Below are 26,754 nucleotides of genomic sequence, written 5' to 3' on the forward strand. Positions count from 1 at the left end.
ATTGATTATTTTAGACTGGTTAATTTTTAAAAAAACATTAGACCTGGGAGAAGCTGTGAAAACCAAGTAGAAATTACCCTTCATAAAAGAACATTTACATTTATAAGGGAAATTTCCATGTATAAGGTTGTTCCCCACACTGTACCAGGCCTGCTATCTCTATGAATAGAAAAGGCAGGATTAACTCTGCATAACAGTCTTACCCGTATTCACACTGCTTTTTCTGGTGACTTCCTTAACTGAGTCTCCTCCCCCAACATTGTTTATCTTTAGCTGCAAGGAGATATTTAAGGTGATGGCTTCTGCCATCTTGCAAGTTAGTATTCCTGGGTCTTTCCCATGTTTGCAGGAGGCATACGTGTTAGTAAACTTTGATTGGTTTTTCTCCTGCTTATCTGTCATGTGTTGTTTATTAGTCCAGTCAGAAGAACTTGAATGGAAGAGGATAATTTTACCCCCCTGACAGGGGTCAAGGCTGGTTTGTCGTTGTTGTTGTTGTCTGTTGTTGTTGTTGTTTGTTTGTTTGTTTTTAATGTAGATTACCAATTTTCCTGGTAGTGTTTTTTTTTTGAAATAACTGTTTTCTTTCCCACTGCTCTGCAACTTTTGTCATAAATCAGTTGTCCAAGGATTAATTTTTATGATATGGTATGAGATTAGAGTTGGGGTTTATTTTCTTTTCACTTGGCTGTTCAGTTGTTCCAGCACCCTTTTTTGAAAAGACTGTCCTTTCCTCCATCAGATTTCTGTGGTATTATTGTAGAATGTCAATTGACCATATATTTGTGGACCTTCCTTTGTTCCTTTATTCTTTCACCAGTATCACACAGTCTTGATTATTATAGTAGACTTGAAATGACATGGTGTGATTGCTCGTACTTTGTTTTTCATTTTCAAAATAATTTTGATTGTCCCAGATCACTTGCATTTCCATATTCCAACTTTTAGAATCAGCTTTTCCATTTCTATAACACACATGCACACACAGGCACACACACCTGCTTGGATTTTGATTGAAATTTCCTTGACGCTTAAAAGAAGAAAATTCTGAAACGTTCTGAATTAAAATAACAGCTGCCAGAGAGTGAGAGAAAGTGAAAGAACAGTTAGCCTCTTAATAATAGCTGTGGGCCAGCTCAGACAAAAGACAGCTCACATTTCTGTATATCATTTGGAATTTAGGATTAATTTCCAGGTGGCTATTTCTACGATTATCTAAAAGAAAATACCCAGATGCCATCGAAGCTCAGGAGCTTCTACTTATTTACACATGAACTTTCCAGTCTGCTGCTTATAGCTAATCCACAGGAGCTGACACTTCTTCCTCACAGACTCTATGCTTATCCCAGTGCTGGCCCCACCTCAGCTTCTCCCACTTGCTTTGTGTATAGCTAATGTAAATTCTTTCAGAATGCCCCCGATCTCCCCCTCGCCCATACACACACTTGATGTATGAAGACACTCAACTTCTAGACTGTGGACATGCTGTCTTTTCACTTGGCCATGCTGCTGGTGGTTTAGACTTCATGCCCTAGGACCAGGTCTTTCTTGCTAGCAGTGGTCTAATAAACCCTTTCTTCTAAAAAGTCTTATAGCTGTTTTGTTTAACAGCTCTATAGATCTACTTAGGAAGAATTGACATCTTAACAATATTGAGTCTTTTGACCCTTGAACAGAATATCTCTCCATTTATTTGAGTGTTCTTTAATTTCTTTCAGCAATGTTTTTATAGTTTTTTCATGTTTAGGTCTTGCACATATTTTAAGTTAGCACTATTCATTGATTGTTTAAACCTATTTTTAATGATGTTTTTTATTTTCCTTTCTCTATTGTTGCTATTAGTTTTGTCATTTGTGTTACTGTAATTTTATCCTCTTATTTCAGTATTGGGGGAAATACTGATATCAGTTTGAGTTATAATTTTTATTGAAAGAAGTGACCAGTAAACTGACTTTTGGAATGAGGCACCACATAGATGTTAAAAAATATATATAAAAGCATTATGTATTTCATTTTGCATGTACAGTAAATACTTTAGTATACTATGCAATCTGTTATGTATTATATTCACAATTGTATTTGTGTTATTTATAATAAAAATTTCAAAAAAATTCTTAGATACATAATGTTTCAAGATTTATTTTAACATTTTCTCTATTTCCTTGTTAGGAAATACTTATGGCACAGCTGGCAGAGAAAGATAATAACCTTCAAAAGTGGCGAGAAGAACGAGATCAACTGGTTGCAGCTTTAGAAATACAGCTGAAAGCACTGGCCTCCAGTAACTTACAGAAAGATAATGAAATTGAACAATTACAAAAAAAGATCACTTCAGAGGCCTCTAAAATAGTCAGTAAATCCTTATTTTTTTATGCCTTTTTAAAAATTGAAAATAGAAAAATTTCAGAATTATTCGATGAATTACTAAAGGCTAAAAATGTAAGTTTTGGTAGACCAGGGAAGAATCAGAGTTTAAAAAATTATTTGGATTTTTTCCATGAATTTCGTGTTTTCAGAATTTATTATGATTGGTTCAGAGATAATAATGTCTTCCAAATAGAATTGTGAAAATTAATTGAGAGCACTTGTAAAACAATTAGCACAATTTTCACCACAGTGAAAGTATATGCTGTTATCTCCTCATGATTTCAGTAGAATCTTATTTATAAGGCAATAATGAGTCGGTGACATAAGGTATGCATTTGACTTTTGATTTTGATAGCCGTAATGAGAAGGCTCACGCTGGAATTTATCAGGTTTAAAAAACGTAATCTGATACTTTTTTATAAATCCCTTAAGTAGGGTTTAAGAATAGAAACATACCCTGTGACTGAGAAAGTAGGATAACACTGTACAGTAAGAAAAGTGTTAGTTGTCAATATGGTCATTTCTACTCTAATGCATTTCCAAGACTCTTTTAGTTTTTTAAAATTGTATTATTAGAGTTCAAATTCCAGCTCAGCACAGACACTTCTAGTTCTCTCTTTCCTTACCTGGAAAGTAGGAATAATGATTCTTGACAGATCTAACTCAGAGTTACAATGAAAGTAAAATAAGACAATATATGTAAAACACTTCAGAAGTTGAATGTAATCTTTTACATTCTCTTTATATCAGACTCAGAAAAGGCTGGAAAATTTCCTGAGTCTCTGAGGATGAAAGGGAGGAGCAAGGAAAGTTACATGGTCACTGAAGATGTGTTCGATTACTTCCTCTATTTATTGCACCCAAATCTTGATTTTATATTTTTAGGTGAAGTGTTTTAATCTACTTCTGTTATAGCGGCTTGTTGCTCTAATATTTCTTTACTTTAGGAAAAAGAAACTATGACTATCAAGCCCAGACATACAAGTTCAACGGATCCTGGCAGAGTTAAAACTGAACCGCAGTCAACGAGTTTTGAAATTTCCAGGAATGAAGTAGAGGTGGGCATTTGGTAACATAGTCCACTTTTTTACCCCCTTTACCAATGACCATTAATTACCAAATAACATATGGAAGTATAATTTAATCAATTGTAGGTACCTTGCTATACAGTTATCTATATGTGTTCTCAGCTATGGGAAGGAAAACTAGAGGCTTTTGAGGAGAGGTGAAATTCTTTTGGGAGATTGTTAGGTCTCCAAATATTAACTTCTCAAAGTGACGTTGATATCAAACAACAGATCTGTTAATTTAAACAAACTTGTTGGTCAGAAATAGGAAATCCCATAAAAGATAAAATACACATAATAATGTACCCTTATTAGGTTCCTTTCATTAGTATCTATTAAATAATATACGTTTTTGAAATCATACCCATTTAATAACTAGCATCAAATCTCACTCATAATGAAATTCCTTAATTTGTGATGGGCTTAGGTTTCTGTGAAAAACTTTGGATAATACAGAGATTCTCAGATTACATATGAAATAAATAAAAATTCTAAGTCACAGCTTTGAAGATAAAATTACTTAAAACAATTTTTTTAACACATTTATTAAGATTAATGTTGGGAACCTTGCTAAATACTGAGAATACAAACATAAATAAGACATGATCGCCATCCTCAAGGAGTAAAGAAACTAGTAAGACCCATACATAAATGACTGCCTTATTTAACCTTACCTTATGGGCAAGTGTTAGGAAGAGATTGCTAAAGAAAAAACACTAACTGAGGAGAATACCATGAATTTTGCCTGAATGATAGTGGATGTGGCTTAGAGAAAGTAATGTCATCCTGGGTCTTAAAAGTGAATAAAATTTTACCCAGCAGATAACAGGAAGAGAAGACTTTTTACTCTGAAGAACTAACAAGCTATTTCTTTTCTTTTGGCCTTTGCTTGATAGTTTTTGGTTGAGTTTCAAATAATTAGCATTGACCTTAGAGACTAATACAAATCATAGAAAAGATTAATTCTTAATTGCGTAGTCAGTCACATGTGGAACGTTTATTCTTTTATAAATTTATGTATGCTGTCTTAAAACCTCCTGATTTCCTATTGAGAATTCCAGCAGTTTTTGTATATTTCACAGTTTTGGAGAATGGTGTTGTTAGGCTATTTTGTGTATTTTTCTTGCCTTCATGAAATCAGTATGCTCAACTGGGTTGAAAATCCAAAATGATTTATTCACATAGCTGGTAATTGATTCTTGTAGCTCAACTGGACATATATGTGGCCTCTCCCTGTGGCCTGGATTCCTCACAGCACAGTGGCTAGATTCTGAGCTGGGGTATTTTGAGGGTGAGTGTCCCATAAGTTAGTGTTCCAAGAGCACAGGGTGGAAGTTCAAAGGCTTCTTAGGATTGAGCCTCAGAAGAACCATGATGTTACTTCCACCACATCTTGCTGGTCATGGAATGGACATCATTAAGGCCAGCCCAGATTCAAGGAAGATGAATAAAACTCAGTGGGGAGAGTAGCAAAGAATTTGCAGCAAACTTTATAATCCATTTACAAACTAGGTATTTATTAAAATTTCTAGACTCTTTCCTTGGAGAGTTCTGATATAGGAGGTTTGCAGAAGGTCCAAGAATCTTCCAAACAAATTCTCTAGATAATTATTATGCTCATACAAGTTTGAGAAATACTAATCTCTAAGTTTCCCTCGATTGTAATAAAGGTTAGATGGTAACTCATTCTCTCTGTCTTTGTCTGGTGAATTTGACCCAAGCATACTTTTTATCTTTGCCAATTCATTGTCTTTAATATGTATTTGAGAAAGTAAATTCCTTGCAATTTACAAAATTCATATTCTGCAAATTAGATTTTTTTTTTTTAATTCTGTTGTAGGATGAATCTGTAGTCCTTGACTCTTGTGAAGTGTCAACAGAAAATAATCAAACTACTCGATTTCCAAAACCTGAGTTAGAGATTCAGTTTACACCTTTACAGCCAAACAAAATGGCAGTGAAACACCCTGGTTGCACCTTACCTGTGACAGTTAAGATTTCCAAGGCTCGGAAGAGGAAGAGTAATGAAATGGAGGAGGTAAATACTTAACCAATGAGTGAATATAACAAGCAAACATTATTATCATTATATATAGTTTTATAGTAAAGTCTTTTACACTGCCTTCATGTTCACAAGCACTGCAGAGACCAACATCATAATTTATGGCATATTCTATACTCTTTAAGAATATCACTATAGTTTAATAGTCTTCAAACAAAAAGCTTATGTATAGATATTAAAATATATAGCTTATCCCTTACTTCAGTGAGGTTGTGTTAGGTCAAATGATGGTTAGTTTTATTGGGGAGCTATTTCAGTATACCTGTCCTGTTCAGACTTAGCCATGTTTGCTCCCATGGAAGAGAAAAATGGTCGATAAAGAAATTAGAGAAATAGAAACACTAACTTGGTTGAATATAATTTTTGTTATTTAACTAAAATCTTAGGTCTCAGTGGTCATAACTGGTACCTTTTAGAAGAGAAATTCTTTTTCTAATAGCCAGCATATTAAAATTCAGACCTCTATTTAGTAGTAGGCTAAAACTATTTTCTTCTTACTGCAGCTTTCTGATTGTAGGGTTATCAGACCTCCTACCATACCACATAAACTTTCTGATCCTCATTTTCTTTGTTTTGGAAATAAAGGAGTAGATATAATATATTTTAAATGTTTAGTTTTTGCTCTACATATCATAGATACATATTAAATGGTAATATTTATTTTTATAGTTACTTGTTTTAAGTTTAGAACTAAATATTAACTCTCCAGCACAATAACTATATCTCCAACATTTTTTTTTTTTACTCCTTAAAGAGTAGTATATTTTCAAGCTGGTGGAAGAGCAGAAAGAGTATTAACCATACTCCTGAGGCTCTCTGTCAGGTAATAAATTTGCTAAATGAATATTATTTAGTATATTTTCTGCTATACTTAGAACATCTTTAGAGATTGTTTTGTAGAGTCTTAGTTAACTTATTCTATAGTTTATATTTAATACATTTTAATATACCAAGTATTTTATCATCTGTGTCGACTTTTCCTTGATTATATTTTTAAGGGAAAAGGAAAATTTCCTGTGTACTCACAGGGTTAAATACAATTATTTTATTCATTTTACTATTGTTATATATTCCCCATGTGTATTTAAGAATAGATATACAGATGGTTGTAAGGTAAATCAGTTAAAAATTTTAAATGATTTTGCTAGCTCTTTACTGCTGTAATAAACTGAGTATTGTATATAGTGCTATATTCTACTTCAGTGAAGACACCGAAGAGCTCTTTATTGAACACTGCAAGTGTGATGGGGTTGTACCTTCTTCGTTTGCTTCCCATGATTGCCATCTGTCTTTCCCCTTTAAAGAGAAGCCTGCTGCTTATGACCCTTATGGCTGCTTCTTGCTTTGTAACTTGAATTCTGGTCTTTTCTCTGCTTCTCCTTTTTTTCCCTTTTATGCTTATAACCTTTGGTAGAAGTAGAATTTGTACCAGTTCTTTTCTGTTAGTATATACTACAAAAGGCTTTTCCTATGATGTCATGCCTATTTAGTAGGGAAGAGAGAGTATGTTTCTTGATTTTCACATTTTACCCATGCTTATATTAAAGATTTTGTTTGTTCGTTTTATTTTGTTTTCAGTGCTACCAAAGTTCAATTAGAGGTCTTAGACATAGATACTTTCAGGATTTGGGAGTTGGGGAAAGGACAGGTATATTGCTGTGCTTTATTTTATTTTACATGTGTCTTATTTTAAAGATAGGGTTCAAATAAAAGTTGTTATCCATTCTATCTTTTTTAGCTCTCTCATAATTTCATTATTTATGGTATGTGTGGAAAATTCATACTTTCAATCATTTCATAGTATATATGTATATTAAATCACATGTTGTACAACTTAAACTTATATAGGTTATATCTCTGTAATATCTCAGTAAAGATGGAAAAAAATTCATACTTTCCATCAGGATTTTGTAACTTCAACACAATTTATATTTTGTACTAGATATCTCTTTCTTTTGGAAGGCTGTCCTGTGCATTATAGGGGTGTTTAGCAGCATTCTGGCGTCTACTCACTAGTTGCCAATAAAATGCGCCTTCCCCCAGCAATGACAGCCAACAATATCTCTAGACATTGCCAGTGTCCTGTAGGGTCAGAATTGCCCCTGGTTAAGAACCATTTTCTTTCTTTACTTTTCTTTCTTAACATATTGTCAAGAAGTTAACCAGTGCTGAAATGTATTATTTTTAGGACTTGGTGAAATGTGAAAATAAGAAGAATGCTACACCCAGAACTAAGTCCCCTGTTTCAGAGCAGAGAAATTTTTCTGTCAAAAAAGAACAAAAGGTTTGTTTTTTAATTTGCCTATAATTGACCTTTTTTGTAACTTATATTTATAAAGTAGAATATGAAAATAAAGATGTCAAATTTCATTATTAATTATCCAGAAATCTAGTTTCATCCGGTTATAACTCATTTATTTTCCATTACCCATTCATCTAATTCACTTTAAAATATAAACTTTAGCATTAGGCCAGTAGCAGGCAGTTCTTGTGTTCACTTCTGACTTAGCACTGTGCCTATTATACTCATTTTGCCATCCTCTGGCCCTTTCGTCCCTTTCGTATACTTAATCCCATGTTTCCTGCCTGAGAATTTATAACCTTTGTCTGGCCTCTTTAATACACCCATGGCTATTACTATTGCCTTCTAACATTCCTCATCAACAATTACAAAAAATATTTGTTTATTAGGTGTTCACACGTTCATCATCCCAGAAGACATATTCTTTACGGAGTCAGGCATCAGCAATTAATATAAACTTGGCCCCCAAGAGAAAAGAAGGAACGCTACAGAAATTTGGAGACTTCTTACAACATTCTCCAACAATTCTTCAATCAAAAGGTTTGCAGAAAATTAATTAAATGGCCTTTCATGTTAGATAATAGGGTGTTTTCTAATGTTTCATTGGTATAGAATCTCAACAACAGTGATTATTTCAGGTAGACATTGTCCTCTGTTAGGTGTTCACTTTTTAGTGGAAAAAGACCTATATTTAAGTAATTGACCCAGAGCTGGCTGCTTAATATAGTTACAGAGATACAAGCAAAGTGCTGTGGTAATATTGGAGGGAAGCAAGCTATTCTAATTAGGGGGCTTTAGGAAGATTTTACCAAAGAGGTGGGATTTAACTGGGTATTGAAATGTTAGCAGGATTACACCTTCCAGAGATATCACTGTTAGTATCATGGTATATATTCTATTAGTGTTTTTTTCCTAGGCATAGATAAACATTACCTATTTATATATAATATCTCAAAAACATACTTCTATAAATGTCTATTGAGTTTAATTGCTTAATGGTTTTTTCTTCATAATAGCCATATTAATACCTGTATATTAATATGTGCTCAGATATACACTATACACGTGTATATATATATAAACATACACATTCATATATATGTATACACACACATCTACTATAGGGAACAGTTTTAACATAGGAAGAGTATAGGGAATGTGCAGGCAGTTCCAGATACCTGTATGGATCAGGTATGTAAAATGTGGAGAGATTGAGGGAAGGGGCAGGTAGAGGGGCAGGTTTTCATAAGATTACCTGAGTGGTAGTAATAGGATAAATTGGAGACTAGAAATGAGGAGCATAGGGAGGGAAAGGGACTATAAACAGAGACAGTTGAATTGAATCAGATAGGTTGTATAAAAATACTTTCTGTAAAAACTTAACTACAGAGGTTTTCAAACTTTCTTGGTTCGTAGTGCCCTTAGTAACTCAGTCATATTTTCAGTGTGCTTCTGCACCTAAAGAAACATCTATAATAGTTCTATCCATTAGTATTTAAGGCCAGACAACCACTGAAAATTCAGTTTCTGAAAATCCTGGTTGCAAAGATACATCATCATCAAAAGGAATACAATATTGATTTGAAACTAAACGAGCTGTTGTCACTGTGAACATCCAGAGCAGGCCCTTTAATGTAGTTACAGAGACTAGTGGACCTGGGCTCCTGTGCATTTGCTGCAGCCTGTCTCAGGGCACAGTGTGGGAACTGCAGCCCTACCAGACACTTTGGTATATATATACACACACACATATACGTATATATGTGTGTGTATATATATATTTTTTAAAGGGCTAGTTTGCGTAAGCATAGAAATAATCTGAAGCGACAGATAACAAACTGTTAAATGTCTAAATTTGGAAAAGCAGGACTTGTTATTTTAGATTCTTTTGTATTAGATTCAATTGTATTGACTATTGCTTATATATTAAAAGGAAATTTGTTTTCAAGGAGAGGGAGTTACCCATATGGTAATTGACTCTCTTACTTAAGATTGACTCAGCTCCTTTATAACTTCTCTACCTATATACCTGATGTGGACTTTTTATAAATTTATTTCTAGGAACATAAGATATCCCTACTTTGGATTGTAACTATAATGCATGTCTATTGTTGATCACTTGGAAATATAGCGGGGGCGGGGGATGGGGACCAGATTAGTTCTGACAACCAGTTAATTAACTATTTGGTATCACTGGTCTTTTTGCCTGTTTCCTATCCATTCAGTACATGGCAGACAAAGTGATCTTTTCAGAGTGCAAACTGAATTATTTAAACTATAATTTTTTGTTTTCTTGCCATATTTTTCACTAGAATATAAGCTCCACAAGTGAAATGTCTGTCTAGTTTATGTCCTCAGCTCTTAGAATAGTGGCTGATACATAGTAATGAGGAGTTTGGTGGCACCAGGCCAGAATCTTGTGTGATTTTATTCAGGCTGACCATGGGCAACTACAGAGGCTTTACCTGTTAGGCCTCACTGAGGAAGGCTTCCCTCCCTGCACCAGACTTGGTACACAGCCAATGCATTTCAGTCTTTGAAGTGAGTTAATTTCAGTCTCTGTAGTTGAGTTAAGTTAAGGATTTGGGCCCCTGGCCAGCCGTGCTCTTATACATACCTGCATTCCCAGCCTAGCCACCTTCATTTGAAGCCTCTTTATTAGGGGCCTTTGTCAGAGAACTTCCTCAGGAGCCTCTGCCTTCTTGTGACAGAGAAGTGAAGGGAACTCGAAGACACCTTTCTATACTCTTATCTCTACTTTTCAACCCTGGCCCTTCCTCCTGGCCTCCAGCTTCAAGGTCCGTAAAACAGAATGCATGAGCCTTTTTGTCCAGGGTTCCCTTGGCAATAAGATGACCCTCCCTTGTGTGCTTATCCATCTGACCTGGACTACATGCCATTCCATGGGGAAATACGGACAAGGGGGTGTGTGGGAGTTGGGCATTCTCAGGTTTAGCTTCTTGCTTATTCTATTGCTATAAGCGGTTAAAGGCTAAGCGTTACTTTCATTTTAGCTTTTGTCAGTTGGCTACTCTGACATCTGGCAGCTCAGCTCTCCCAAGCTCAGCTCAGCCTTTGACAAAGAGATCCTCAATTTAGCATATTTTCTTAAATGTTTTTTCTATTTTAAAAAATATGTAGTTGCTATCATGTATATGGATTTTCTATCCAGAAATTTTCCCAGTTTCATTAAAACTAATATGTGTCTGTTGAAAAACAAAACAATGTACAAATAAATTTAAAAATTCATATTCCACTGACCAGAAGCAACCAACTATTAACAGTTTGCTCTCTTTCAGTGTGTGTGTGTGTGTGTGTGTGTGAGAACTATAAGTAAAGGACTCAAAATTACAAACTACCTTTAGTTAATATTCATTGTGGACATCTTTACATGAGAGTATTGACCTAGATCTACCACTTTATTTTTAATGCTTTATGGCCCACTGTATATGGATACCACATTTTTGTTTAACATAGAATAAACCTCTTTGAAGTCATTAAAGACGCCTGAGTTTTACTGATGGTATTTAATTTACCAAACCTTTTCACTATTTGAACACTAGCCAAATGACATATTATTTATTCGCTTTTATTGCTTTTGCTCTTGGTTAATATTTCATGCATTTATTAGGTATTTCACTTTTTTCTTTTTGGATTGTCTATTCATGTACTTTCACCATTTATAAATTACAGTGCTTTTGTTTTTAATTTGGTATTTTTATTAAGGATTTTAAACTTTTGCAGTTAGAAAGTTATTTCAGGATTTAATTAATATGTTTTTTTTTCATAGCAAAGAAAATAATTGAAACAATGAGCTCTTCGAAGCTCTCAAATGAAGTAAGCAAAGAAAATGTATCTCGACCAAAGCGGGCCAAACGGAAATTATACACAAATGAAATTTCATCTCCTATTGATATATCTGGCCAAGTGGTAAGCTACTGTTTCAGTTTTCTTAAAAGTAAAACTGTTCATGTTCTTTTTAATTCTGAAGTATTTATAACAATTCAAATTTTATAATTGAATTTTTATTCTTTAGATCAAATCTCTTAAAACATGCTTTAAACGTTTTACTTTTGGTATCAGATGTATTAAATTCATAGTAATTCAATGTAAATGCTACATTAATGCATTCATATCATGCATTGACATTTATAAATCCATTAGTAATTTTAATTCCATCAATAGAATTATCCTTATTTAGTAATTTATTTGCTCCTAACATCTATTTTTCTTATATTTATTACAAGAGTTGTACAAATCTGGGCCTACGTGTGCCTGGTAAAAATATAGAATTGACCTTCAGTCATTTCCTCCCACTTTTCCTCTAAACCTTACAGATTCTATTAAGAAAAGACTGTAGTTTGTCACCCTGACTCTATGACTCATTCTCCTCACTCAGAACAGGCTGTGCTATTACAGGGAAAGTTCTAATTTTCTATCGTGCTCACATTTGCCTAGTGGATAAAAGTGAAAATAGAAAAGTAATTAAAGGGAAAGCCTTCAACAGGAAGTGGCCAAGAAAAATCGGGACAGTCTTTTTGTAATAGTAGCTATTAGATATAAGAGAGACACTTAAAGACAAGTGGTAAAGATTTGGGGTCAATTAGGACATGCTGTTGGAAGTACTATTCTGTGGTCACTTTTCACCATCTGTCTGATTAGTATGAAATTTCCTCACTTGCCTGAAATGATTCCCTTTTTAGTTGCAATATAATGCTCTTTCTGCTTTCTAATTTGTTATATACTTGTTGCTGTGAAAGATCATTTCTTAAAAATTATTTGAGTCACATGTTTCCAAATAGGTCAGTAATTATTTCAAACTGTGTATGTCCTGAATTTAATACGGAATGTAGATTATTTTAATTTAAAATTATTTAGTGTTGAAAGAATCTTTTACAAAATTTATTACTGTAGGTGTGCTTATTTTGTAGAAGATAGTGTACCTATAGTCCAAGAGGACAAAAAATATAATGTACCTGTTACATTTATTAGCAAGCTCATGAACTTATCTTACTAATTATTAATAAGATTTTATTTTTATTAAAAAATTTCTAAATTGTTAATTTCAGATTTTGATGGATCATAAAGTGAAGGAAAGTGATCATCAGATTCTCAAACGACGACTTCGAACTAAAACAGCCAAATAAATCACTATGGAGAATGTTTTAATACAGATTTTATATTCATAATCATTGTAACTTACATCCTGACTTTAAAGATAGTTGTATATATTATGGCATCAAATCCCTCTGTATTGCTGTTTTATACATTTCATAATTTTAATTCAATAAAGAAAATAATTCAACCATATATTTACTTGTCTACTTTTCTAAAGCTTTTTGTAATAGCTTCTTTTCAAACTGTATGTATTCTGTTATCCCAAGCATCGGATCAGCGAGGATCCTAGGAAAGATGGTATTATTTTTGTTTGTTTTCTATACATAGATGCCATGGGTCAGATATTTGGTTTACATTTATTTAACAATGCCTTATGAGTTGTTTTTACTCTGTGAGGAAATACAGATGATTTTACATATCTGTTTGGATTATAGCTGAGATCCAGGGCATAAGTGCATACAGATCTCCTGTTGCCAAATAGGTACAAGTTTTGCTTTCCTTGGTTTCAGTTACCCAGGTCAACTGCAATCCAAAAATATTGTCAGAAATTCCAGAAATAAACAACTGATAAGTTTGAAAGTGTGCAGCATTCTGAGTAGTGTCACTGTCCTGCCCTGTCCACCCTCCATCCCACCCAATACCACCCAGACGTGAATCATTCTTTTGTCCAGCATATTCACGCTGTATACACTACCCACCCATTAGTCATTTAGTAGCCATCTTTGTTATCAGATCGAAACTTGTGGAATCGCAGTGCTCATATTCAAATAACCTTTATTTTATTTAATAGTGGCCCCAAAATACAAGAGTTGTGATACTGGCACTTCAGATATGCCAAAGAGAAGACATAAAGTGCCTTCTTTAAGTGAAAGAGTAAAAGTTTTGATTTACTAGAGGAAGAAAAAAAATTGTATGCTGAAGTTGCTGAGATCTACGGTAAGAACAGATCTGCTGTTAGTGAAATTATGAAGAAAGAAAGAAAAGTTCTAGTTTTGCTGTCACACTTCAAACTGCAAAAATTTCAGCCACAGTGTCTATCTGATAAATTGCTTAGTTAAGATGGAAAAGGCATTAAATTTGTGGCAGACAAAACAGAAAATGTGTTCCAATTGACAACAGCCTATTTCACCAGAAAGTGTTGAGCCTGTATGAAGACTGAATATAGCAAGGGATCTAAAATGAGTGACCACATTCACATAACTTTTATTACAGTACAATGTTACAATTGTTCTATTTTATTATTAGTTATTGCTAATCTCTTACTGCGCCTAATTTATAAATTAAACTTTATCATAGGTATGTACGTAGAGGGAAAAAAAGTACAGGGTTTGGTACTATCTGTGGTTTCAGGCATCCACTGGGACTACTGTATGCACATAATTTAGAAAAGAATGTCTTATTTTTTATGCTCTAATAGAGTTGACTTTCTGATTTTTCCAGGACATAGATGATCAGAAGCAGAAAGTTAGAAAGGAAGAGGAGATAGCATCTAGCAGCCAAAAAACACGTAGCTAGAAAAGATAGAATTTTAGACCTGGAGGGACCTTTGGAATGCATTTTCTTCATTTTATATATGAGAAACTGAGACCTATAAAGTTTACTTTCTCAAGGTCATACAGCAAGGTAAATTGAGCTTTGGTTTAAAAAAAAAAAAACAATAAGAGTCAAAAAAACAAAGCGGCTTCAACAATTGTCAACTGGGGCCTTTTAATCTACAAGCATGCATTTATCTAAAAGCTTAAAGGTTTCATTGGATTTTTGTTTACTTTATCATAATGATGGCCCTAAGTCAGGAAGAAAAGCTATCTTTTAGTTTCTTGTTTAGGAGAGACAATACCATATTTAGGGAAAACTATCAAAATAATTAAAATGTAACCTCTTGAAGCACTAAAATGCTTTTATTATACTACCTGGTTTCAATCTAAAGACATAGGGTGGCTGAATGGATAAGAAAACAAGACCCTTACATATGCTTCCCACAAGAGACTCACTTCAGATTGAAAGGCACACACCAACTTAAAGGGTTGCGAAAAGATTTCATGAAAATGGAAATAGAGCTGGGGTAGCAATACTTATATCAGACAAAATAGACTTTCAAACAAAAGTCATAATGAGACAAGCACCCAGTTATCTCACTTCTGGGTATTTATCTGAAGAAACCCAAAACACTACTTTAAAGGGACATGTGAATCCATATGTTCCTTGCAGCATTATTTACAAGGGCCAACGTATGAAAGCAACCTAAGTATCCATCAGTGTGTAAATAGATAAAGAAGAGGTGGTACATATGTACAATGGAACATTAGTCATGAAATCTTGCCGTCTGTAACAACATGGATGGACTTAGAGGGTATTGTGTTGAGTAAGTAAGACAGACAAATGCAATATGATTTCACTTGAACAACATAAAACTCAAAACACAGAGAACATTTTGACAGTTTCCAGATAGGCGGGGGGTGAGGGGTGCGGTGAAAAATGGGAAGGGACCGAGAGATACAAATTGGTAGTTACAAAATAGTTATGAGGATGTAAAGCACAGCATAAGGAATCGAGTCAATAATATAACTATGGTGTCAGATGGGTACTAGATTTATTGACACTTTATAAATTAGATAAATGTCTAATTACTATGTTGTATGCCTGAAACTAATACTGTATGCCAACTGTAACCAAAATTTTTTTAAAGGAAGAAGAGGAAGAATGGGAAGAAGCAGTGTATTGAAGAGGTGTTAAAACTATATTAAAACCAAAATATAAAGACAAAACAAAACAAAAATTTAAAGAAGTTTTAAACATGTATTTAAAACAAAAAACAGTGTTTTACTAATCCCCCAAACAAACCAATAGTCCAGTGAATCAGAATTGAGTACTCACAAACACATGCAGGCGCGGGCACACGTGCATAGAGTTCAGGTATGTATTGCTACTTAACAAATGACCCTTGCCTCCCTCAGTTTATGCCCCACAGAGTAGTCAGAGTGATTCCTTAAACAGTAAGTCACATTATGCCTTCCGTGTGCTCAAAATGTTCCAATGGCTTCTCAACACACTCCAAATAAAATCCCAAGTCCCCAGCATGCCCTGGAAGGCCTTCCATACTCTGATACTTGTTACCTCCAACCTTATCTTTGAACACCTTCTCCTTTGCTCACTTAGCTCCAGCCACCTCTATATCGATCTTTTAACATACTGACCTTAGGAAACTTGCTGCCTCCTAGTCCTAAACTATAATCCCTCATCATATAGCCTTATGGCTCAATTCAGGTATTAAAAAATCCTAATACTTAGCCTCTTATATTATCACTCCACATATCATTTATTTTGAGACTCTTTATTCTTAGACGACCATTTTAAAATTCCTTTGGCAGTAAATTACCATGAATAACCATATCAAATGTCATTGAGATAAAACATGTACATGGATTGTTGGTCAAAGCTAAAATTAATTTTAAAAATTTTTAATAGAAAACAAAACAAATGAGATTTAAAATATTTTCTCAGATAACACATGTGGGAATTTTAAGAGAAGATACATATTGATCCAGTATACCAGGGGTCTATTTATTAAACCACAGCCATACCTTTTATTTACATATTATGTTTAGTTGCATGTGGTTGCAAGGGCTGAAATATTTATTATCTGGCTCTATACAGAAAAAAGCTTGTGAGGCCTTCTTGCACTAGACAATCCAACATAGATATGCCAGCAGAACTGGCTTTTTAATAACTAAATTTTATATCAATAATGTATGTATCATGATGAAAACAGCCATTATCAGGGGGAATTAATTTGAGAAGCTTTTTAAAGAGAAAGTGAGCGACCAGTTTGGATTTATTTGTCTTCATGTGAATGTCTTCTAGAATATATAAAAAATAATAAGCGTATCTACCATGCTACATGTATAAGAGTTTCTTGTATATATGCCTTTGATATATATCTTCCTCAAGATTATCAGTTACATGTTTAACAAGTGCATATTAAATAAATCTGTAATTAGTTGAAAATAAAGATAAAAAACTGAGAAAGAAGCAGATCTTGGCAAAAAAAGTTTAAAATATTTTTAAAAACACTTTATAAATAACAAAGATGACAGAAAAGTTGCAAGAATAAGAATATTACATGGAATACTCACATAATCTTTACCCAGACTCTCATATATATATATATATATTAGATTTATTGAGTATAGTTGACAATTCTAAGATATTTACAGTGTACAAAGTGATCATTTGCTCTAAGTACACGTTGTGAAAGGGTTCCCCTCTTGCCCCCATCAACACATCCATCTCCTCATGTATTTGCCCTTTTATGTGTGTGAGAACATTTATATTCGACTAACAAATTTCAATTATTCAATTTGGCATTATTTAGCAAGTAAGTTTTAACAAGATGAAGGGGAAACCGGGTCTGAATGGCCACCTAAAATACTCCACGGCCCTATGTTCTTAGATGCGTATTGACACCATGAGAAGAAGGCATACCCACTTTAATAGGTTCTTGAGGGAATTAAATGAGAAAATATTTAACAAAGTTGTCTGTAAACATATAAGTTATCAAAATCAAACTGAACCAACTTGACAGTTTTTCCCAGGGATCAGTCTGAATGTGTGTGTGTGTGTGTGTGTGTGTGTGTGTGTGTGTGTGTGTGTGTGTGAGCACATTCTACCTCATCATAGGGAAAGTCACACAGGAAGTAATTTAGATTTAGGTTTCTTATATACTTAGCAACTGCTTGATAATTTTCCTTCTGGAAGTTGTAAAAAGGCCTCTAGAAGATGACAGAATTTACCTCTGTAAATAGCTCTTTTTTCTTCAGCAATATTAAGGGAGGAATGACTGTTCAATATTCACTGATTTAGAGCTTCTAACTAGTGTTTCTTAACCCTAATAGCACATTAAAATTAACTATAGATCTTTTAAAAGAATACTGATGCCTGGTCCTATTCTAGACCTGAATAAGTTAGTCTGGAGACAGCCCTGGGTACTGGGCTTGTTTGCAAGCCGCACTGGTGATCCTAAAGGGACGCGGGTCCTTACTGCTGACACTGTAAAGGTAACGTTGTCCACCAGATGGAGCCAAAGCACTTCTCTGTGGAAAAGGCTCTACGCAAAACCCATTCTCTGACTTTTCAGCTGCAGCAACTCCAATTTATGTAATGTACCAAGCAGGGCAAACGTGTGGGAAGATGGGTAAAATTATCTTTGGTACTGTTGCCTGCCAACCAAAGTATTCTTACCACCACTGGAGAAAATTCCAGGAACTAATTTAAAAAATAATGTGGCTAAAAATATGTTGTTCACCCAATTACCTGAACTAGCATCTAGAAATATTTCCAAACCTTTTCCTAGCTTGCTTTGATAAAATAGACTATACGAAAAAGGAGGGTAATATTGCTTATTTATGACAGAGTGGGAGTTTTTAACTTAAGACTGCTCCAAGAATAATGCAAATAGAAATCAACATCAGCACAAGTAAATTAGCTTGAGTCTCTCGCAAGGTTTTAGGAAGGATGTAGATATAATAACACGACTTAGATTTATTTTTGAGTCTGAAGTACTTGACCGGCAGCTCCCAACTTTCATTGCTGCTCTCTCTCGCTTAGCTGTATCATAGAAGCTGTAAAAGCTACAAGCCTGATCTCTGACTCTTTGTTGTGGAGATGGTCAGTTAGATGTAGGTAAAAACAATTGGGGTGGTCTTCCATTCCAGTATAAAACGACAAAAAAAAAATATTTTCTTCTTTTCACTCACTCCCCTCCCCCTATCTTCTAGGGAACATGAAACTTGGAGGTGGAGCAACCATCATTGTCCATGAGCTGACAAGTATGAGGATAAAGCCAGGATGGCAGAGAGGACAGGCAGGAGGAGCCTGCATCTTGATGGGTCCCTCTGGGCAGCCATTATGCTAGGCAGGGATTGCCTAGCTCTTAACTTTTTATGGGAGTGAAAAGGTTTCCTATGATCTGCAGATGAATTTATTCCTAACATTCATCGCTGAAAAGTTAATATATTAGCCCATAGACGTAAATATATTTATCATATCGACCTTAGACATTTTCTCCTCTGGTAATTATTTTTTTTAACTTTTTTGTTTAAAGAAGCCCTGTGGGCTTTAGACAAAACTATGAATTTAGAAGCTCAACTTCCTCTTTTGGCTATCATTTCTAAAAAGCATATATTGAATGCCTAATTGCAAATATCAGGCCATCTACCAAGCATTCCTGTCCTAACCACATTTTCCAAGGCAAAAAACATAGTTTGACATATCACCTGGTTATAAGGTGAAAATTTTCAACAGAATGAGGCTAGAAAATTCAGACCGTCCCGTCATCCTACCTGACACAGCCTGTGATTATTTCACAGTGTATACGAGGTCAAAGCACACAAACCCCCCTGGGGCCAAACACAAAGACAAAAGAATAGAAACAATAAGCCAAATAACAACCAGCAACAATATTTGTATCACACAGGCCTAATCTGATCTTAAGGGTAGACAATACACAAAGGTATCTAATTGGAAAAAGCACTGGAAAAGAGTAAGATTTCTACATTTTGATTAAGCAGAGTGGCAATTTGCAATTCAATAGCCAGGATACTCAGGATAATTGCTATTCTATGCTTGAGGTCAGGAGGATTTTGAGGGAAATGGTTTCACAGAGTTCAGGAGCTGTCTAAAGAAAGAGCTTGAGAGGGCTGAGTTGATGAAATGCGCGGGGGGGCGGGGGGGGGGGAGATATGATTGGCATATGATGTCGCCTTGGAAAGGTCACAAAGGCAGAGCCGGGCCCTCCCTCGGACACAGCATAGAAATGCGTTATATGCCAGCTCTGTGAGCTGCCCCGGGGACAGTGATGGTGGACATCTAGAAGGCAAAGGTAATGGACCAGGAGTAGGAGGAAGTAAGTCTCTACATTAGGGCTGCTCCTGATGCTCTTCTCACTTTCATGATTTTATCACGTGCTGGTTAACTCTCAGATCTTTATCTCCAAACCTAATCTTTCCCCATGTTTCAAACTCGTTTCCAGCTGCCTCCTGGTTATCTACACTTAGATATTTGCAGCCATTTCAAACTTACCACATCTCAAAAGGAACTTTTTAGAGTGTATTTTCTTCCATTATATTCCCTTTCTCATTCTATATCTTTCAATAATTATGTATTTATTATTCATCTTTATTAAGATATAAGTCACAAAACTGTAAGATATTCAAAGTATAATGTGATGATTTGATCTACGTATTCATTGTGAAAGGATTTCCCCCATCAGGTTGATGAAGACATCTATCACCTCACATGTTTACCTTCTTTGGGGAGGGGGATGAGAACATTTAAGTTCTATTTTCTTAGCAATTTTCAATCCAGTGATATCAACTATAGTCAGCATCTGATACATTAGATTCTCAGACCCTGTTTATCTTATAATTTAAGATTTGTACACTGTTCCCAGGTTCTCCCTATCTCCCTATTTCTCCCACACCCCAAACCTCCCTGTCAACCACTCTTTTATTCTTTCTAGGAGTTCAAATTTTTTCTTTTTTCTTTTCTTTTCTTTTCTTTTCTTTTCTTTTCTTTTCTTTTCTTTTCTTTTCTTTTCTTTTCCTTTCCTTTCTTTGCTTTGCTTTTTCTCTTCTCTTCTCTTCTCTTCTCTTCTCTTCTCTTCTCTTCTCTTCTCTTCTCTTCTCTTCTCTTCTCTTCTCCTCTTTTCTATTTTATGTTTTTAGGCTCCACATATATGTGGCACCATGCAGTACTTGGTATTTGTCTTCTCTTTGAGAACTACTTATTGATGCTGACTCTGTGCCCCTCCCAGGGCTGGTGCTGGTGAGACAGGATGCACAAAACCAGACATGGTTCTTCCCACACTGTGTTTTCAATCTAGAGGGGCAGACTAACCAAGCAAGCGCACAATTCATTGCATATTTCAACCTGTGATGATGAAGAGGTGGACACAGGGTGTTATTTGAGAGTCAACAGGGGAACTTCATGTTTAATTAGGCGGAATATTACCCACGTGGTCACTTAGGTTAGAAAAAAGGACATCACCTTTCCTTTCCCTCTGTTACCATTGAAGGGGACCAAAGTTTTGCCACCTTGAAGCTGCCTTTTTGGAATATTGATTTTAAGTTGTTTATTAAGAAATGAGACACAGAAAGAAACTTTTAACCCTCTCCCTTCCTGCCTAAGAGATTCAGATGAAAAGGCCTACTTCGGGGAGAAAATCTAAGGATGTTTATCTTAGCTTAATTTGAATGAAGTGTGATAAATTAGAGGGTGTCAGGCAGGGGCCTGTTAGCTAGATGCTCACTGTGTCCCATTGTTTCTGTGTGGCTTAGCAAGAATTTGCTCATCAGGTGTGTTCTGCTCTTCCTCAACTACCTGTAAATCACCCATTCTCACTTCTGAAATCCAGCACCCCATTCCCACCACTCTTTTCTCCTTTGTCCAAAATGTCATATATACCCAAAGTTGCCTCACTATCTTTGGAATTCTCATGCTTATGTGAATTCCCCATGCACATGTATTGAAATTTGATTTTCTTCTGTTAATCAGTCTCTGTTAATTTGATTAGGCCATCTAGAAGAACTTAGAGGGTGGGAAGAAAAGTGTTATTTTTTTTGTCTCCACACTATTTATATACAACCAACCAGTGTATCTATCTTGCTTATTTGATCTGCTAAATATTTCTGAAGCCCATCTCCTCTTTCTTTTTCTCAGCACCCTAGTTAAGACTGCCTCCATCTTCTAGAAGGACCATGTGCTACTCTCTGATAGGATTTTCACACTTTCCCCCTTGCCATTTGTTCCCCTCTGGACCCTTTTCTGTGCTGCCTCTAGATAGCTTTATCCAAAACCTGTATCTGACCATGTTACTTTCCTGCCTAAGGCTTTTCTAGTGGTTTTCCATTTTATGTGGCAAAGTTAGCTCAGATTTTTAATCTCCCTGTCATTTTTTTTTTTTTTTCATTCCCCTTGAAATTCGCACTTGAGCAACACCGAACTGTTCATAGTTCTTGAGCACATTTCATGCCTCTGAGTCTTTGGTCACACTGTCCTGCCTCTGTGGTTCCACCTCACCATCTCATCTTTGTCTAACTTCTGTTTTGCTTCTGTCCCACATGACCCTCCTGTGTTCATAGTTATTTATGCTTATTTATCCTCGTTACAGCACTCAGCATACTACATTACATCTGTATATTTCACATTTCTTCCCTTTTGAGAACACGGGCATGTCAGTAAGGAGACGTACTTTATTCATGTCTATGTCCAGCGGCATGCTTGGAAAATGCAATTTGTAATGGAGCTCATTATGAAATGGAACTGGAAGTAAGAGATATTAGTTTACCTGGAAGAAATGTAATCTGATGCCTAAGACAAGGAAGCAATTAATGATTAATGGTTTCATTGTCCAGTTGGCCCCAAAAGTCAATAGCAATCTGTGTTACAACTTTCTTACATAGACATATATCCTTCTCCATCCCAAATGGACACATCTACTTGATCCACTAAATTGTGAACATGGGCAGGACATTAGCTTTGAGGTAACATCAGCCAATCCTGCCTTCCATTTTCAATAGGAAAGCCCTTGTTCTGGCCCAATGAGTGGTCAGGATCATTGTGGTAATAGCTGCTTGACCCTAACTCCATCCAGAACAGCACGCTGAAGAGTATGGTTTATGGGCTGAGTTTTTATCATTCAAATTGGGAAGTAAAGGATAGTTTCTTGAAAGTGAGAAGAAGCAGTGTGTACCACCCCAAAATATGCCTTTTGGAATATTGATTATTTTGAGCTAATTATTTTTGAAAAACCAAATCCCCAAAAGAACATTCGACTTTCCCCCTAACCGTCCCCTAGCTCAAGACAGTATAAGCTTTAACTTCCAAGTCTGTCCTGGGGTCTCATAGTTTTATGAACCCCTATGTGTGTATATATGTAATAAATTTGGTCATTTTCTCCTGTTAATCTGTCTCATGTTAACTTGATTATTCGTCCAGCCAGAAGAGCTTAGAAGGGTAGATAGACAATTTATTTTTCCTCCCCCGCAATAGCAATACACTGAAAACCTAGGTGCTGCAGCTACTTCTAAGGTGGAGCACTTATGGACCCTGGTGTTTGGACAGAGGGGACAAGTGTGGCTGTATTTGAGACATTCTCATACTAAATTTTTTGTTGTTGTTTATCTGATATTTAAATTTAATGGGCGATAGATGCTTTATCTGGCAACTCTACGTGAAAGCTTCTTGAAAAATATATTCTCCAAATTCGGGGCTGATTGACATGGGTACAATAACCAGATACTTAGAGCTCCTCCTGGAAATGCCATTTACATTACGCCTCAATTTTTTGGGAAAGAGGGATATGGAACATCTGAAGTGGAAATGGGGACTTTTTCCATATTCTCTTGTGGCTGGAAGAGAATGAGCTCCCTGAAGGGAATGCTAGTGAACTCTAAATTTCAGAGTTGGTGGGCAAAAGCTCTACCTTATGGAAAAGCCAGAGAAAGCTTTTCTGACGTTTTATGGGGATGAATAGATTAATTCCTGACTAAACTATAGGGTCTTGTGAACAATATATGGCTTGTGAACTGTAGGTCGACCAACCACCATACATCAGTCATTTAGATAGAAACACCGTTTTTCGTTTGTTTGTTTGTTTGTTTGTTTGTTTTCTTAAGCCTTGTAAAAAGCAGGGGCATAATGGGTGGGATGCTCTAAGTGAATAACCTCAGTTATAGAGAAACCATTTTAAAACCCTCTGGAAACATTTGGCGTGGAAACATCTAGCAGAGCAGCTGAGAGGGCTAGGAGGAGACTGGCATTGGGCAAGAAGAAGATCATCCCATAACAGCAGTGTGGAGTCCCTGTCAGAGTCGGGAAACATCAGCGGGCAAAATGGCCCTCTTCTTGGGAGACAAAGTTGAGAGTGCCTGTGTGCTGTCCAGCTGTCCTAAGAATTCAGCTGCAGCTCAGAGGAAATGAGAGATCCTGGGATCGTCCGCTGCTGAAATCTGGGTTTTAAAAAGCTTTTTTTTTTTTTTTTTTTTTAATTATTGCAAAAACCCACAATTTGGAGAGGTCACAGGGGTCACTTTAGATAACCAATAAGCAAACTAATCAAATGCCACAAAAACACAAGAACAAAGAAAATTTACTCCTCACTCTAAATTGAAATGTGGACTAGCCTCTGACAAAGTCCTCTTTGGGGACTAAGGGGAGAGGAAATAAATTAGCGTTCTAGGAATCTGGTCTGTAGAATAGGACTATCAAACTCATGTGGAACAATTATTAAACAATTTTCTGGACCACAGCACAAATTTACCAAACATAATTATAATGGTTAAGAACTGGGAATCTGTCCTTTTAATAAGCACTTTGGGGGATGCTAAATGTGAAGTGAAGTTGCGATGATTTGCTCTAGGGCAGTGATGTTCAAACATATTTGACCACTCATCCATAGAAGTGAAAAAAATTTAAATATAAATCTTCAACATATATATGCATTTCTTTATAAACTTCTCTATCATTCCTATTCATTCTTTAAGTTTTGCATCCTGAGGAATGGTTAAATAGGCTTGGCTTATGTTCCTAGTATATCTTGGGTTTTTCTCTTCAGGACACACTCCAGTCCGCTAGACTGGAACTTCATGAGGGTAAAGGACTTGGTCTATATCATTCACCTTTATATTTGCAGTAGCACAGTGCTTGGCCCATAGTAGATGTTCAATAAAATATTGGTTTGAGTTAAATTTGGGACGACCCCTTAAAAGAAAGAGAGAGCTTGTCTGTGGAATAGTGCTGCTTAATGTTAACATTGTATGTCCAAACTGCTTCATGTTTCTATGGAAACATAACCAGTAGTTCATGTAGGCACCTCTACCTGTCAATGCCAGGTACCTAAAGAGAGTTTAAAATCCAATTTCTTGGTCTCCAGCTGGTTTTGTTCTGCAGCAGCAGAACTCCTGCTGCAGGAGAAAGGACCCTCCACTGACAGAGCAGCAGGAGACATCAGTAAGAGGCTTTCCATCCAGACAAGTAAAGAGGAAGGGTGTGAAACAGCTTCATTCTTTAAATAATACCTCCCCTCAGGCGGCATGACTCAGGGGGAAGCCTCCCTGGACTAGGAGACAAGAGAACAAACCCGCTTCACTCTTTTCTGGGGGCCTTACTGTTGAATTCCAGTGATTGCTAACATCAATTATGCCATCACTACTTAATAGCACCTCTGAAAATAAGGATTTGGGAAAAACCTCCTCAGTTGCTTTATCTACTATTGATGGAAAAGATCTACACCATAATAAAGATCGAAAGACAAAGAGTGCTTTCATGGTTATATAAATGCTTCCAGGAATGGGAGGTAGATGCTGTACACATTTCAGATGAATTGTAAAATTGTGGGATATTGTAGCTGGAGAGATCTTCAAAAGTCTGACCCTCAGTCTGCATCTTCACTGAGGTAGGTGTTTTGTGAAATAAACCATTAGTTATTTGGAGCAAATGTAAGTGGTCCTGAATGACTAGGAGCTGCTAAGGGTTATGTATTCCTGCTCACAACTTTCTACTAATTATAATAGAAGCAAGATTCATACCAAATCCTGCTGCGTATGTTCCCATTTAGTAGCAAGTGGGCCCCAAAATTACCAGACCTGATTTCTGAGGTCTTCCGACCATTGTTAAAGGAAAAAACTATTCATGACACTTGTTAAAACTGTAAGGCAGGCTTTATTCAGGACTATTGAGGTAGGTGTAGGGACTAGTACAATGTTTTTTGTTTTTGTTTTTGTTTTAATTTCAAGTATACAGTACATTGGTTAAACATTTATATAGTTTATAAATCTGTTCAGGTCTTCTGCCCATTTTTTAACTGTATTGTTTGTTTTTTTGTGGTTGAGTTATATAAGTTCTTTATAATATTTTGGATATTGTAACTGCATTCCTTATGCAGTGCTCCCCATCCCCATGACCATCTATTAACTACTAATTTGTACTTCTTTAACACTTCACCCTATTCTCCCAGTTCCCCTCTGTCCGTCACCAAATCATCCTCCGTATTTGTGGGTCTGCTTTTGATTAGTTTGTTCTTTTTGTTCCTTAGATTCCGCATATAAGTAAAGCCGTATGGTATTTATCTTTCTCTGTCTGACTTTTTTCACTCAGCATAATAACCTCTAGGTCCATCCATGTCCTTGTAAATGGTCGGATTTCATGTTTTGTAATGGCTGAGTAATACTCCATTATACATATGAACCAAAACTTCTTTATCCAATTGTCTATTGATGGGCATTTAGGTTGCTTCCATATCTTGGCTATTATAAACTGTGCTGCCATGAATATTGGGATACATAGATTCTTATGAATTATCGTTTTGGTTTTCTTTGGATAAATACCGAGAAGTGCAATTGCTGGGTCAAAAGGTATATCCATTTTTAATTTTTTGAGAAACCTCCAGACTGTTTTTCATAGCGGCTGTACCAATTTGCAATCCTGTCAACAGTGTATGAGGGTTCCTTTTTCTCTGCATCCTTGCCAACATTTATTGCTTTTTGATTTATTGATCATAACTATCCTGACGAGTGTCAGGTAATATCTCATTATAGTTTAAATTTACATATCTCTGGTGATTAGCGACCTTGATTATCTTTTTATATGTTTATTGGCAAACTGTATTTCCTCTTTGGAGAAGTATCTGTTCAGGTCTTCTGCCCATTTTTTAATTGTATTGTTTGTTTTTTTTGTGGTTGAGTTATATAAGTTCTTTATATATATTTTGGATATTAACCATGTATCAGATGTATCATTAGTGAATATCTTCTTCCAAACAGTTAATTGTCTTTTTGTTTTGT

At 35.6% G+C, this 26,754-nt stretch overlaps 1 protein-coding gene across 7 annotated transcripts in view; it reads left to right on the forward strand.

Annotated features, from left to right (window-relative positions):
- The window catches only part of KIF20B (kinesin family member 20B), a 68,874-nt gene extending 55,766 nt beyond the window's left edge, over nucleotides 1–13,108 (forward strand). For 4 of the 7 annotated variants that reach the window (XM_016127939.2, XM_036223628.1, XM_016127941.2 and 1 more), the window contains 8 exons: nucleotides 2,170–2,349; nucleotides 3,315–3,425; nucleotides 5,275–5,472; nucleotides 6,251–6,319; nucleotides 7,685–7,780; nucleotides 8,188–8,338; nucleotides 11,589–11,728; nucleotides 12,868–13,108. In XM_016127939.2, the coding sequence (XP_015983425.2) occupies nucleotides 2,170–2,349; nucleotides 3,315–3,425; nucleotides 5,275–5,472; nucleotides 6,251–6,319; nucleotides 7,685–7,780; nucleotides 8,188–8,338; nucleotides 11,589–11,728; nucleotides 12,868–12,945 (1,023 nt within the window). In that variant the 3' untranslated portion in view covers nucleotides 12,946–13,108. The remainder of the gene's footprint in view (nucleotides 1–2,169; nucleotides 2,350–3,314; nucleotides 3,426–5,274; nucleotides 5,473–6,250; nucleotides 6,320–7,684; nucleotides 7,781–8,187; nucleotides 8,339–11,588; nucleotides 11,729–12,867) is intronic. The other 3 variants (XM_016127940.2, XM_016127943.2, XM_016127945.2) reach the window with 1 other exon arrangement.
- The last annotated feature ends 13,646 nt before the right edge of the window (nucleotides 13,109–26,754 follow it).

This window comes from Rousettus aegyptiacus, unplaced genomic scaffold, assembly GCF_014176215.1.
Source record: "Rousettus aegyptiacus isolate mRouAeg1 unplaced genomic scaffold, mRouAeg1.p scaffold_m13_p_6, whole genome shotgun sequence".
In the NCBI taxonomy this organism is placed as follows: domain Eukaryota; kingdom Metazoa; phylum Chordata; class Mammalia; order Chiroptera; family Pteropodidae; genus Rousettus; species Rousettus aegyptiacus.